Here is a 16497-nt window from a genome sequence, read left to right on the forward strand (position 1 = left end):
ATAAGAAAGCACTGAAATGTTTTCTTTTAAGTTAGAAAGATGTTTAATATGAGCGATAATATTTAACAAAAGTTTCAAAATGTCATTTATGGAAAACTTCTCAATAGCTACGAATATTACTAATTTGCATATCTGTAGCACAGATGATGGTGGGGGGAACTCCCCTACCACCACCAGTCATACTTGTTCCCACATGGAAAAACCATGACATCATTAAAGTTGGGTGGGTGTGAATAAGGAAGCAAAACTTGGTTATAACAACATTACTATTTGTTCAGACTTCACATGGCACTCGGCAACAGGAGGCCGCCTGCCTCGTCTGCTCCTCCCCATGCTCATGGCGCCTTATGTTTATGCCCCGCACCTTCACCGCACCTGTGATCTTGTCAGCACCTAAAGTATCTCTGGCATTTCTTTCCTCTGCCTCCAATAATTAAAAAATAAATCTTGAATTCATAATCCTTTCTCAAAACCCTGAAACCCATAATCCTCTTCCTCAAAAGTATTCCACTTCTTTGAAAGATTCATAGCTTGGTTCTCACTTTTTCTTTGACAAAAGATTTTAAAGAATTATTTATTTTAATATATTTGTACACTATTTAATTTTGCTTCATCTGAAAAATCGTACTTGACTGCTATTCACAGAATATGAGAAGTAGTAGGGATTTTTGAAATTCTGACATGAAGAAACCAAGGATCATGAAGATTATTTGAATCAATTATTCATTCATTCACTGATTCAGTCATTCAACAAATTTTGGGATTCCTACTCTGTACCGAAAACTCTAAAGTAATGGGCATTACAATCCCTCCCCTCGTGGAGCTTAGTCTAGTGCAGGGGTGTGCAAACTATGGCCCATGGACCATATGGGGCCCACCACCTGTTTTTCTAAATAAAGATTTTTTGGAACACAGACAAGCTGATTTGTTTACATACTGGCTAGGCGCACTTTCACGCTACAACAGAATTGAGCAGATGCAACAGAGACCATACAGCCTGCAAAGCCGAAAATATTTAACTATCTGGCTCTTTACAGAGATACTGGTCAGCTCTTTGCTGACCTCTAGTCTAGTGAAGAAGATAGATCAATATTAAATAATCACATGCAAAAAATGCTAAACTGAAACCATGACAAGTTTTATTAAGGAGATATACACTAAGTCATGGGAGCCTATGATGGGAGAGAGTTGATCAATTCAGGAAGGACAGAGAGGCTTACTGTACAAAGTGGTACTTAACACAAACAGAAATGAACTAGGGGAAGAGGAGAGTAAAGAGACTTCGGGCAGAAGGAACAGAACAAGCAAAGGCCCCTACAGAAGAGTCTTGTGAGCACAGGAAACTAAAGGAAGGCCTCTGGGACAGGAGTATAGAGTTCAAGGGGAGCACAGGGTAGAAGGCTACAAATACAAGCAGACCGTACAGACCTTGTAGGCTAATAAGGAATACTGTCCTTATTCCAACAGCCACATAAAGCCATTAAAATGTTTTAAATGGGAATGTGACAATCAGATTTGTATTTGAAAAGATCACTCCGAATAAATTAATTTTTAAAAAAGAACACGTTGGCTAAAGTAGAGGAAAGGACAGATTTGGGGGGAAGAAGTACAAAAATAGTCAAAGCAAGAAGACCAGTCAGGAGGCTATTCTGGCAGCCTACATTTTGACGACAGGTAGTGTGGTGATGATGGAGATCACTGGGAGAAGTGCATGATTCAAGAACTATTTAGGAGGTACCTGTTAATGAATTCAATGTGTGTGGCTGTGTGAGGGGTGTCAAGGATGATACCCGTATCTGGGGGCTTTTATAGCCACCACTGAGATAAGGCACATTGGAAGACCCATTGGGAAGAAAGAAGTATGACCATGGTAAAGTCAGGGTTTGGGGCATATTCTATTTGAGGTGCTTTTGATATATTTAAGAGAATATGTCAAAAAGACAATGAAACTAAATACAATTCTCCACTGAAAGGAACCAGGGCTCCTTAGAAAAAACTGATTTCAGAGCTGGGGCAAGAAAAGTACAAGTAAGTCCCGAACACTTTGCTGTATCAGAAAGTAAAGAAGTGCTCGAAGAACGATGGAAACATATCAAAAGGACACAGGAAGCAGGCTGAAGGGGCTGCTTGCATTGGTCAAATCTGGGTCAATCTGAACATCAAAATAACAATGCCAGTAATGGACTACAGTACACTGAATATTAGAGAACCCATGGGTCTACAGTGGTTTTTTTTTAATGGGGAAGGGGAAAAAGGTAAAGTTTTTCTTTACAATAGAATGCCAATTAATATCATCAATGGAAAACACTAACATCCCACGTATCCTGAAGGCATATTTTGAGAACAACATAGCACCATCTCTGTAGATTTCTCATCCAAAATGTTTCATGTTAACATGAAAATATTATTCACGTTACTCATAGTAACATGAATATAAATAAGCATCCATTCAGACTAATCCACATTGAACAACAATCTTCAAAACAAGTAGCCTAGACTCATCAAAAATGTTAATGTCATGAAAGACCAAAAAAGGCTGAGAAACTATTCTAAATTAGAGACTTTAATAATCATGACAACCAAATAAACATGACAAGTAAATACAGTGTGTGATCCTTAACAGGATCCTGGACTGAGCGGAGAAGCAGGAGAGCCATAGAGGGCATTATTGGACATAACTAAGAATTTAACCGTCTGTAACTAAGACTGAGAAGGAAGAGCCAGGAAAGTAGGAAATAAAACACAAGAGTCTGTTCTCACAGAAATCAAGAAATAAGAAGGTTCCAAGAAAGGAGTGGTCCACTGTGTAAAATGGTGTTGGGAGGTCAAATAATATAAATAGGAAATATTTCTTGCCATATGTGTATTACTAGGTATTTTTTGTTTTGTGTTGTTATTGTAAGAGGAATATTTTGATAGTATATTTTCTAGATAGTTACTATTAATATATAAGGAGGCTACTAACATTTTCCTTGTTGTAATTAGGTTCAGTTTTTTCCAAAGGCAATACATGTTCATTATAAAAAATGAATCACAGAATAAACACAAGCTAAAAGAAAAACATAAAACCCCAGTCTTACCCACCAAGAGACAACTACTATTAATACCTTAGTGTATATACTACCAAGTACATGTACACATATTTTTTTTAAAGATTTTTTTTATCACACATTCTGTTTTAAAACCTATTTATCTAACATAGTGTGAGTATCTTTTTATACAAAGAGATATGCAATGTTATTTTTAAGGCTACATAGGAGTACACTCATGGATGTACCAGTTTATCTAACTGATCGCTCCTTGTTTATTATTTTGATTGCTTCTAACTTTTTGCCATTACAAACTGGGCTGTAATGAACATCACTATAGCTAAATGTCTGAACAGGCTTAATTGTTTCCTGAGGATAAATTTCTAGAAGTAGAATTGCTGGTTCAAGAGATAGTCATATTTTTCAGGCTTTTCCTATGTAGTTGTTAAAGTGCCTACCAGAAGGATTTTATTAATTTATACTATCACCAACATGATGAATGGACCCATCTTCTGGCAGCCTCACCAACACCAAAGTGTTACATCATTTTTCTTATATCTTAGAACTACCATTGTATGTTACTTTTATAACCTGTCCTTTTCTTTTTTTTTTTAAAGATTTTATTTATTCGACAGAGATAGAGACAGCCAGTGAGAGAGGGAACACAAGCAGGGGGAGTGGGAGAGGAAGAAGCAGGCTCATAGTGGAGGAGCCTGATGTGGGGCTCGATCCCGGAACACCGGGATCACGCCCTGAGCCAAAGGCAGACGCTTAACCGCTGTGCCACCCAGGCGCCCCTAACCTGTCCTTTTCTAAATAATAATTCTAGTTTTCCAGTTGATTTTCTCGTATCTGGTAATTTTTAACTAGTAATGAAAAGACAAAGTAAAAATATATGAAAGAAAACCTTTCAGAGATTGTTCACACTAAGAAAATCACAGCGTAAAATAAGTTTATGTTTACCTTAAGTAGCAATAAATAAGTATTCCTGCTACCATCACGGGCTGTGTCTACTCATAAAGAATAGAAGGGTAGTTCCAATACAAGTGGTATTTACTACAGTAAATAGAGGTAGAATGAGAAATTACTTTATCCTGCTAAGAAATAACAGATGTACGTGTACAGGAAACAGAGCATCCTCTGCTTATCCTATTCCTAAAGATCTCTGTGACTGTGTACTTACAACAAGGGTCTGCGTTCTTGTCCAAATTCTGCTTCATAGTAGCCGTCTCTGCAGTCTTTTCCTACTAAATCATGAGGATGAGGTTTATATGGGTCGTTCTTTGTTACTAATGTAATTCTCACTTTTCCCTTTCCATAATAGTTCATAATCTGAAAAAGGGGGAAATTAAATATATGATCCATAAATTGATCTCATTCAGAACTGACCTACTAAATGAGAGTTCAGTTTATATAACATAGTTAGCACTAGATAAATAAAGTCCAACTGACTGGCAAATACAGTTTGGATGGAACTTTCCAGGAAATACCGGAAGGGAAGAATTTATCTCTCAGTTCCTTGGCATATTATTTTCTGCACTAATTTCAACTGGTCATATCATCTGATTCTGCTTATTTTCCTTTTAAAACAAGCTATACGAAAATATTATCATGGAGCAAGAGAAAATACTTGGATGTTGGGCCACTGAATGCCATGCTCTTATTTTTACTGCCATCCCATAAATATCCCTTGAAAGTATATATTTAAGCCCCATGGAAATGATAGCACACTGTGAAGAAACTGGGCCTTTCATGTAATTGCTATAGGTAAAATAAGGAGCAATTAAGAGATACACACAGGAGAATGGTCTATTACCTGGATAGATGGGTATGTTCGGTTGTTGTCTGTGCTGTGCTCCCCTGGAATGCTGCCTGCTGATCGCCCTTCACATTTGTATCTAAAACGCATGCCCCTCTGCCTGGGCTGTTCAATGATCTCTATACATGGGTTATACCCACCTGAAAATTTAGAGAAGGAGGAGGATGAGATTAGGATAACAGTAATAACAGATCTGATCATTTTGTTTTTTCAAAATAGCAGACTAAAAAAATTTGCCTCCCAATATTAAATAATGAGATTGAAATGTAATTACCCAAGATTGGATGGTAAAGGTGCCTCTTCTCCCATTCATATTGAGCTCCTATACAGTGTTAACACAAGTCACTCAAATCATATTTATTGGTTAGCACTTTATCATTTCATATCAAGAGCTAATGCCACTGTGAAGTTCTGAGATCCCCACTTCAGAGATATTCACTTCTCACATAAGACCAAGTACAAGGATATCCCTCAAGATTCCCCCAGAAGGGTCAAGAAGGTAGTCTTCAAAAGTACAATATCATACTCCAAGAAAAGTGAGTTGAACTGCTTGATTTTACATTAGACCCTTAACAGTGGACTAAAAGACTGCTAATTGAAAATGAAAATGTGTTTAAACCCTTGCAGAAGGATATGTTAAGATTTTTTAATATCTCCATTGGAATCTTAAAGGATTGGTACATAGAACATCTAAACAAGTTCCAGAAGTGTTCATTTTAAGTTCAACAGGATTTTCAATTAGTTCCATCTAAATCTTTACTGAAGACGCAACAGAGGAAAAGAAATTACTTACTTTCTATAACAAATGTAATTCAAAATATGCAACTTTAGAACAAACTGATTTAAACAACATGGATGAATCCTATGTTACACATCTGAAACTAATGTAATATTATGTGTCAGCTATACTCCAATTTAAAAAAAGTTATGCTGACTGAAAGAAGCCAGATCAAAGGAACAAATCCTGTAGGATTCCATTTATATAAAACTCTAGAATATGTAAACTAATATATAATCAAAAAAAAGCAGATCACTGATTGCCTAAGAATAGGGGTGTGGAATGGATGGAGAAACTGGGGGATGATGAATATGTTAATTATCTTGATTGTGATGATGATTTTAAGGTTGTATTCATATGTCAAATCTATCAAATTGCAAACTTTAAGCATGTGCAATATATATATGTCAATAAAGTTGTCTAAAACATATGCATCTTTATCCCTTCTTATTATCTATACTGTAGAAATGAAAAGTTCAATGAAGACACTCAAGTGTGCCTACATGTAGGGTACTTGGCATTGTGTTTTTATTTCAGGGGTATGAAGATGTCTTCCATTCAAAAAAACCCCATTTTCCTTCCATCAGTTTAGTGATTTCTAAATTCCCACAATTAGATAATCCATTTCTCTAACGACTTATCCTCTGTTAGAATGCTAGCAAATCTTTAGAAAGGGTAACACAATGGGTCTTATCGGTACAGTGGGAGAAAGAGGACTTTTGAGTCCTACTTAGCCATATCTTAATAGCAAGGACCCTGGAAATGTTTCTTTTTAAGTCTCCTAATCTATAAAATGGGAATAATAATAATAGCACCTACCTCATGGGGGTATTGTGAGGATTCAAGGTAGCGTGTGTTCAGTTCTTACCAAGCATCACGCTTATGACAAATACTCAATAAATGTTGTCTACTATTGTTGCAGATGCTTTCTTGACAACAAAGATCTATAGTGACACCATGATGGTATAACAACTGGTACCTTCAAGAATTTTATAGAAAAGTGAGGCAAATAACACAAATTATTAGACTACAGAAGAGTCCAACAAAACATAATTTTGTTTATGCTAACAAAATTGTGCATAAAATGATAGTAAGAGCAAGAGTCAGGCATGCCTGTGTCAAAGGAAAAAGAGTTAAATGAAGCAAAAAGGTAGGGAGAGGAGTGGGGAAGGCCTTCTGGTGAAAGGGAACAGTATGTCCAAAGGCGTGGCAGCACAGAAGAGGAAGAGTTTAAAAAGGTCCAATGAAGCCATAGTGGAAGTGGGGTACACTTCTACCCTTAGAACCAAAAGCTGGAGTACATTTGTAATATGTACAAATTTGTACAAAGTACAGAGTACATTAGGGATTTGGATTTTATTCCAAGAGTGACAAAGAATCAATGAATGGCTTTATGCAGGGGAATCTTAGGATTGGACTGATATTTTAGAGTAAGAATTCTGGTGGCAGTGGACAAGACTGAAAAGAAAGGAGAAAGTATGATGATCGGTTTAGAGGCTGTGACATTACTGTGGGCACGTCTGACAACTAGTAGTGATAACAGGAGTGAAGGATTACTTCAATAAAATTGACAGTTCCTGGTGACTGAACATTAGGGTTAGGAGCAAATGAAGAATCATTGAAGCTCCAGTTTCTACTCTGGGTTACGGAGTAAAGTTACTGTTAGAGCCAGGGAAAACTGACTTTAACTTAATCATGTTCAAAATACTTATTTTAATTTTACTGAAAAATGTAAGGCATGCAGATGAGTATTTCAATGTCACATACCTATATATCCTTGTATATTTTGAATAACTCATTCACATTTCAGCTTCAAATATTTCACATCCTTATATATCGTTGCAGGAGTATTTAAAAGAAAGTGCATTTTCCTTTCAATAGTTTGACATACTCAACAGTATTTTTTAAGAGATATTATTTAAGAGATATTTTTTAAGAGATAATCATTTATGTGGTTTAACTAAAGGTCAAATAAATCCCTGCCCACTACTTGTTTAAAGGTGTCTTGGTGGGAAGTTGACAGAGAATTACATCATTAATGTTAAGTGGCTAACTTTGGGGGGAAGAATGTGAATAACAGTGCTAGGCTCATAGTGATTTTTCAAATATTTCATTGGTTACACAATGCTTCCTTAAACTAGAAAGTGTTTGTGAAAAAAGTCTATAGACAAGAGAACAGAAAAGCAGTCGTTGAAAGATTAAAGAATTTTTAAAGATAGGAAGTTATAAAAATGACAAATATTAGTGATCATATAACATCAACTACTTAAAAAACCTTTGAAATCTATTCTTCCTATTGTACAAGCTCTTTATTGGTAAAAAGTCTCGTTATCAACCAAGGGATATTTTACTGTAATATTTCACATTCTCCCAGCTGTAAATAATCTCTCCCTCCTCCAAATTATCATAGTATTTTGTTTATGACAATTATTCCAAATAACTATAATTTAAGGAAGACTCACTGTTTTATTTCTTCTACTTTTCTACTCTTCATACCTATTCATAGTCTAATTTATCTGTATTTACGATTTAAAAATACTTTCCAGCTATAGATCATTTATATCGTACAATCAGTACAATGTACCAGTGACTTCCTCCCTCGGCACTGTGTTTTAAAGTGCCATTCTTCCTGAAGATAGAGTGCTGAACTGTAGTCTTGTATGGAGTGGAAGAAGGTAAAATGTAAATCAGAAAATTGTAGGGAAAATAAGTAAGTACTCTTAACTGAGATTATCTCAAATCACTACAGTTTTGAAAAGTACTGAAATTTCTTCGAAGTGGTTCTAAGCAAGTTGATTAATGTAATTTTCTTTAACCAATACTATGCAAAGCTGGGGTTTATCCCTACATTTTAAACAATATTGTAAAATGCTAATACAGACCAGAATAACATTTCAAATACAGCTAAAATTTTTACAAGATATATTTATGTTTTTATTTGCACTTAAGCAAAAAAAGAGTGTTATTTGAGTTTTTAAGATTAAAAAATTACATTGAAATAAAAGTTAAAAATGGACCCTCAATTGTCAGAAATAAACACATTCATTAAAACCTTATGGCTAGCACCAGGAACCAGCATTAATTGTTCAGGAAAAAATTAATTACAGTAATTATAACACTGTTTTAAAGTACTTTTATATATATTCTCATTTGATCTTCTCAACTTTAATCTTCATAAAAACAGAACAGGAATTATTATCCCATTTTATAGATGATAAAATTCAAAATTATGAAGCTATAAGAAAAAGAAATTATGAATGACATTAGCAAATATGATAGCTGGGATCCCAATGGATCAAATTTAAAAAAAAAAAAGCATAAAAAGCTGGGGGTAAGTCACAGTAATTGATTAGAGCAAATACAATTTAGTTTAAGAAGATAATGCATCTTGGTATAGAAATGTGAGTACTTAGATCCAATGAAATTCCTGGAACATAGTTCATGGTGGGGGTGTATATTAGAATCACTTTGGAAGCTTTTTCAAGAAACCATACACGCCCTGATCCCACCTGTGATCTGCTGAATAGAAATAGAAATCTTTAAAGCCCCGACATATCTCTGAAAAAGCCTTCCAAGCAATTCTAACACACTCCTGACTAAGAACCATTGCCCTAAAACATAAAGAAGCAGAAACAATGCACATATTCAGAGAAGCAATCCAAAAATTCAGGTACAAGTATGCACCGGGTGACAGACAAACTAGGCAGAGGAAATCTGACGACTTTTTTTTTTTTTTTAAATCCTAACGACTTTAACTCTTCTTTTCTCCCACCCTAAAAAGCTTAGCCAAATATAAGCAAGGGAAAAAAGCATTATGATAGGGATAGCCTTCAATCACACCGATCTACTTAAAAGGTAAATTGTTTGCAAAATTAATATTGTAATTATCATCAGCAACATTTCTTACAATATGCAAGCAAATAACACCACAGCTGAGAATAACTGACTGCAGACTGCATCTCCCTTGCAAAGTTCTGGATAATAGACTGCCTGAGAGCCAAAGGAGCAGATGGAGCTAACAATATATACTTTTCTATGTATCACTTTCACTCTTTCACTCACTTTGGAGAAAATAAGATCTATTCATCATTCCTCAAACCTAGGAACCCAACTGAATCATGGTGATAAGATTCTTTACCTTAAGACACACTTTTTCCATTTCTTCCTAATTATGATCAAAATTTAGAGTTACCATTTCTCACATCGATAGAATGGCATTCAATTAACAAAGGGGCAATGAAAACTTAAGCCTATTCCCACATGATAGAAAAAGACTAACACAGAAGTTGCAAAAGAAATCAAATGAAGGATAACTTATAGCAATCAAATTAGCAAAAGGACACCTGGTCTATCTACTAAGAAATTTTTGATTTACTTCCTTTTCAGAATGTTTACTATCATTTAAGTGGACAAAGGAGAAAAGATACATTGCCTCCAAACATCACTGTCAAATTCGTCTCCACTAGTTTAAAAATACAGAAAACCATTTCAAATTGTTTAAAAGTAAATGGACATTCTCATATATTCTTGAAAGACTACTTATTATCTAGCATCTGTTCTAGTCTATTATTACAGGTTTTTAAGGTTTCACAGAATTCTAGAATGTCAGGATACTCAAACAATAGTGAGTGCCAACTACCTCTAGTAGCTCCTGTTTCCTAGAGGTTTGAGTCTCCAAACAGCTCCACTACATAAGAAAGCTAACATTTATGGCATGAATTGTCTCTGTTGTTCCGAAAAACAAGATGTCGTAGTAGTTACTCCCATTTTTGTATCACAGAGTGGTAGAACTGGAATAAAACCAGGTTCATTATGGGCTGAAGTCCAGATTTATTCCAATATCTGAGGCTGACTCTCAAATAAGTCTTAAGCATCCAAGTAAGGGAGTTTTCAGATGAGTATTTGGCTGATGTACGCACCATAAGGTAAATAAAAGATGCAAGAGTTTGACAACTGCTAGAGATTCCATTGCGGTGGGAGGAGAGGGAATCTTGAAAAAAATTTTAACTTCCAGGATGAAAAAGTAGAGAAATATTTAAAATCTGTCCCAGATTACTCAGGTATTTAATCAACTTAAAAATAAATGGCAGTACCAACTCATCTGTCTTGATTAAGACTGCCAGATTTTAAAATAAAAATTACAGGATGCCTATTTAAAAATGAATTAAAGAAAAATTTTTTTAGTGTAAGTATGTCCCATGCAAGTATTTGGGTCACGTGCGTACAAACCCAATCATATGCAGAGAACACAGATGAGAGAAGGATGGAACAAAAGGAAATTCTGAGCCTCTTATATTGTATTTGGGAAAGATACTACGCACACCCCAGATGTTCCCAGTATTGTTTCATCACGATTCCTCCCTAGCCATTTCACTCACTCATTCCCTTCCCCCTATCATATATCACCTTAATTGTTTTATATAGCTGTTGTCTCTACATTTTCACGTACGGGATTTCGGAAACAGCCTTCATGTTTATAGTATGTAGTCTTTTACTTAAGAAAAAGTCATTTGCTTTAGTTGTCAATTCCAGCTTCCAGCTCTATCGTTAATGACTAAGTTGCATCATACCTACACTGATTTTTTTCCCCTTACTCAAGAGAAATACTTAAACAGTTCTCTTGAAATTCACACCACAGAGTTGGAAGTAGTGTGGTTTACAAAAACAATTTCTTCATGTACTTCCTATATGACACAACAGATCTATACTAAAGAAAACTGTGAATAAAAATCAATTATCAAATTTTAAAACATATTTTACCATACTTACTAGTAAACAGAGCTATGTGTGCATTAAGAATATTTTGCGCTTTCTACAGGAATAATGAGAAGCTTTAAATTCAGACATAAAATAGCTAATTTTATGTACATTAAACAAAACAGAATCATAAATATACAAGAGTAATGACCACCTATGCATACCCTACATGGGACAGGGAACATTTTTCTTAACAATACCTGCGCTAATTGTGTCAAAAGACAGAAATCAAGGTGTCAAAAAAAAAAAAAAAAACAATAAAGACAGCTTAATAGAACTGGATCTGTGAAATCCTAAATAATTAATTTGGTTATCTACCTGAACAAAATTTAGAATTATATATGTATGTATATATATATATATGTATATATATGTGTATATACGTATATATATATAAAATTCCCAGTTACTCATGGTACTTAAATAATTTTGCTAATGAGATTATGATCTGTTACTTTTACAATCTACAGATAACAAATCCAGCTACACATACTAATTTACATATGACATCCGGTGAGAAAAGAAGAAATGGTCTTAAGTGCCTGGTAATCAATAAAAATACTTTTTGAGGTTTTAATCCTACCTTACTACAAATAATCTAAACTAGACAGTGATAACTAATTAAGCAAAAATTTTTTTTCCTATTACTCTTTCGGTTCAATCCTGTTTTGAAACAGGGTAAGAATTTATAATTCACTGAATCTTTTTCTCTAAGGCCTTTATAAGTGATTAAGAAAAATACACCCAGACTCCTTTTTAAAAATTTCCTTGGCAGTTTTCAAACAACTAAACTACAATTTAAATAACTTGTCATATTTTAATTAGTCCCATTTTAATGCAACTCCAGAAAAGGCTAAAAAAAAAAAAGATAATTACCCTATAACTTTCCATTCCTTTAAAAATTTTTCCCCTTCGATTTAAGGAATCAGTCCTCACAACAGCACAAAATATAGTGCCATTAAACAAATTTAAATTGTATCACATTTTTGAGTGATGTGGGTCTTACGTTACCCTCTACGGAAATGGCTCTTTTCTCTCTTTTAAAAGAATTAGAAGTATTACACTCATGCCACATATTAATGAAGTTTTGTTAAACTGCCAGCAGTCTGACATTTTTTTACTTTTAATGTTTACCATTCTTTACTACTTTCATACAAAATCTTTCTGTCAACCAATAAATTAGCCAAATATTTCAGATCATCTTTGCACTTTTAATCTAGATGTGCTTTTAAATTATAAATACAGAAAATTATCTGAAAGTTTGGGGTCACTGAAGTGGGTAAAGAGAAAGTTGAAATATTTTAAACTACACTTGTATTCTCACATAAAAACCACAGACAAACTGAAATCAAATGTCATGTGAACCACCCCAATTTCCTTTTCGGCCTACAGCAGTAGCTATGGCATTGTTCTGCTCAACCCCTTAAAAAAAATTCTTTAATGCTTTCTACTTCCTCTTCTCAGCTAGACATCAGCCTCTGAGGATCACTGAACCAGGGTCTTGTGAGGACGCGGGTCAAGCATAAACAAGTCCCCCCCAACCTTCAACCTCCTAGCATAGCGCTAACTAATCCGATAAGGCCTCCCTGCCTCTGCTCACGCTGCTCCGCCTGCCGGGAAAGGGCCCCATGAACCTTGCCAGAATCCTGTAAAGGTCCAACTCGAACACAGTCTAATTGATTTACTTCCCTTTAGATTACAGGCAGATCTAAACCACGGCTATATATATGAGACTCCCTCCCCTGCCCTCTAACTTGTTTCTTGGTAAACTCGTTTCCCCCCCCAAAGCAAGAGGTCTACGCACCTATTAACTGAAAATAGATTGTTAAGTTAGTGATGTAAAGTTTTCGTTTCTACCCCTATTTTAAAGCACGGATATTCTAATACTCCTTTCCCCCTTCCTTCCAACAAAGCAAAAAAAAAAAAAAAAAAAGATTTCTCCGTAAACTAGAAACTACCCGCTTTATAGTAGAAATAATCCACTTTGCTGAAGCAACATTTCCACTTAAGACCTGTTAAGGTACCACTGGTGACTTTTAAAAAGCCGCACCACATTTTGTACAACTGTCAACACATCAGCGATCACGTCCTGGGACTTGATGAAATTAAGCTAAAAAAAAGGAGGGCACACCTGACTTCTCCGTAAACTAGAAACTACCCGCTTTATAGTAGAAATAATCCACTTTGCTGAAGCAACATTTCCACTTAAGACCTGTTAAGGTACCACTGGTGACTTTTAAAAAGCCGCACCACATTTTGTACAACTGTCAACACATCAGCGATCACGTCCTGGGACTTGATGAAATTAAGCTAAAAAAAAGGAGGGCACACCTGAGGTCTGATGATTCTTCATTCCTGTTCTAAAACATAAAACCACCACTTGAATATAAATCAATCTTTAAATACGAGAACTCTCCGTCCTCATTTAGATTCATGTTACTTCCCTAATCCTAAAAATCAAGTCGTTGGGAATTTCTAAGGTTCCGGCTATTATAATGGCATCAAATTACAGAGCGTGACTTTGATTTCGCACGCAAACCCTGAACCAGGTAACTTTTTAAAGTCTGACAATTTGCCAGATGAGACGACTTTAAAGACAGACCGCGCACAACCGAAACCGAGACCCCGACACACTGAGCTGCAAGATCCCGGGACGAGCTCCTTTCCGCAGTCCGGACCCGCGCCGGTGACACTCACCCGAGGCCATGGCTCCGCTCACCGCGCCGCCCGCTCCAAGTGTCCTGACCCGAGGCCGCCACAATCAGCCCGCGTCGGTCCGGCGGCGAAGGGACTCTGCCGGCGGGACCCCCAGTGCCCCTGACCACCCCCGGGGCCTCCTCCTCCTTCCCGCCCTCCTCTGGGTTTGCGGCTCACACCTTCCCACCCCCTAATTCTCGCGTTCCGGATCACCCGGCTTCGGCCGTCCACGGTGCGGGAGCCAGGGGCAGGGGGCGGAGCGCCGCGAAAACCGAGCGCGCCTGCCCGGCTAAAGGCAAGCAGCTGAACGGGAAGGGGATTTCCCGCTGCTGACGTAGGCCCCGCACCACCGCCTTCCCTGGGGCCCGCGCCCCGCCCAGTCCGTGCCCCGCGCCCCGCGCCCCGCGCCCCGCCCCGTCCGTGCCCCGCGCCCCGCCCCCCGCCCCGTCCGTGCCCCGCGCCCCGCCCCTGCCGCCCAGGGGCTTTGAGACTGGGTCGCGGCAGCGGGAGGCGGGATCTTCGGGAGCGCAGGGAACGCTGGGAGCCGGGCGGTGACTGTCCCGAGCGTGCGAAAGCCGCCGACTCCGGAGAAATCCCCCTCCTCCAGGTTGTTCTTAGGCGCGTGTTTTAAAGTTCAGGAGCGAGTGGGAGGGTGCGGTGACGTCCAGGGGGCCGGCCGCCTGGGACCACTTGGGGGCGGGCCGGGCGGCGAAGTGGGGCTGGCTCTCCCGGGCCCCGAAGGGACGGCGGCCCGGGGTTTTCGATGGGTGGTTCCCCCTCTTCCCAATTTCGTACATGCAAATCTTCGCCCCCGCGCCGCCGGGCGGCGCAGCGCCGAGGTCCCGGTGCGCCCTGCAGGGGAAGTGCGGAAGCCGCTGGCGCCTGTGTTCATTTGTAATTCACGTATTTGCATTTGGGGACCCCCGCAGTCTGATATTCCCCCATTCTGTCTGAACTGCGAGGGCTCTGTCAACCTTACGTACTTTACCTACTAAAACTTTTTAAACTCTTTAAGATCCGCACGGCGAGTTCGTTGCGTCATAACGCAGTGTGCTGAGGATTAGTGAGGGAAACGCTGTCGGGATTTGACAGATACCCACGAGGAAAGGGGGAGTGGAACGAAAGTTTAGTGTGTTGAGGGAATCTAGTATAACTTTGCTTCTTTCATGGGCTAAGAATCTCCTGTGTGTCAGTTTATTTACCTCATTTATAACATAGTATTCTAATTTTATAGATGATGTAATAGGGGTTCAGAGAAGTTAAGTAATAGTTCAGAGGGGGGAAAAAAGGTAATACTTCAGAGAAGTTGAGTTCTGGTAAAAAGAAAAGCACATTAAATCCAGGATTGTCTACCTCCATGCTCTTTTCACTATACTTCCTCAAGTGTGGAGAGGGAATACAAGTGCCGAAACTGAAGGACCCAGTTGGGGAAATAATTAAAAATAAAATCTCCTAATATAAAAACCCTCCACAAAAAGTAGAAAACAATGAAACAGTTTTATTATTGAATAAGCATTAAAACATACTGTGATGCACTGAAGAGATTTTAAAGACAAAAAAAAATCTCATTTGTTAATGTAGCCAGGCGGATACAATCTATGACACATCTGTTGTCTTTATCCAAAGGAAAAAATAATAAGTTACATCTGGAAGCCAAAAGCTGGGGTTTAAACTCCCACAAAGACAGGGAGGTGGGATGCTGTCTTCCTTGATACTTGCATTTCAAAGAGGTAACGAAAAGGCCCCCAAGAAAGACCTTAGGGGGATTCAATATTGGCAAGCAGCTTACTTAGCTTTTTTTAAGGTGTACATATATCTCAAAGAGAGAAATCGTTTACGATTTTGATTTTTCTAAAGAAATCGCTGAGTGAAAAGAAAGGAGGTGAAGTTTCTTGTCCTTTTTGGTACCAGGGAAATATTTTAATTTAATTTTTGGACTTGTATTTACCCTTACAACCCCCAATGTCAGAGCTGTCAGGGAGAACTGAGCAGAAATGTTTAAGAATCCATTAGGAAGGCGAATGACAAATAGGAATGGGGAATATTTTGCATGTATTTGTTTATATTCCACCTCCAGAAACCGATTGGTTTTAGGTACCTCTTGAACTTAATAGGGGATAATAATGTTTGTTTACTGAAGAGTTCTGGACCAAACAAGAGTCTTTCCCAGTTTCAGACTTCAGACCAGTTCTAAAACCACTCCAATCTATAAAATCACAAGTTGCAGTTAATGAGATTTAGTAAAACTACAGAATTTTGAATTATTAGGTTTTATCTTTTATTTTTCAAAGACTCAGACTTATTTAAATCTCACTGATAGGACAGCATGTTTATATTTACTTCCAGGGCTATTTTTATTTGTCACATGACTAAGCTGTGGGTTTTATTATCTTCCCTTTTTATTTTTATTAAGATTG

General features: G+C 37.6%; 1 protein-coding gene across 2 annotated transcripts in view; it reads right to left on the reverse strand.

Moving 5' to 3' along the window:
• Positions 1-14451, reverse strand: part of REL (REL proto-oncogene, NF-kB subunit) — a 33366-nt gene extending 18915 nt beyond the window's left edge. For both annotated transcript variants that reach the window (XM_040623445.1, XM_008699902.2), the window contains exons 1-3: positions 14081-14451; positions 4846-4988; positions 4213-4361 (exon numbers count right to left, since the gene is read on the reverse strand). In XM_040623445.1, coding sequence (XP_040479379.1) covers positions 4213-4361; positions 4846-4988; positions 14081-14090 — 302 coding nt within the window. In that variant the 5' untranslated portion in view covers positions 14091-14451. The remainder of the gene's footprint in view (positions 1-4212; positions 4362-4845; positions 4989-14080) is intronic.
• Between the last annotated feature and the right edge of the window lie 2046 nt (positions 14452-16497).

The sequence above is a fragment of the Ursus maritimus genome, unplaced genomic scaffold, assembly GCF_017311325.1.
Source record: "Ursus maritimus isolate PB19 unplaced genomic scaffold, ASM1731132v1 scaffold_6, whole genome shotgun sequence".
Lineage (NCBI taxonomy): Eukaryota > Metazoa > Chordata > Mammalia > Carnivora > Ursidae > Ursus > Ursus maritimus.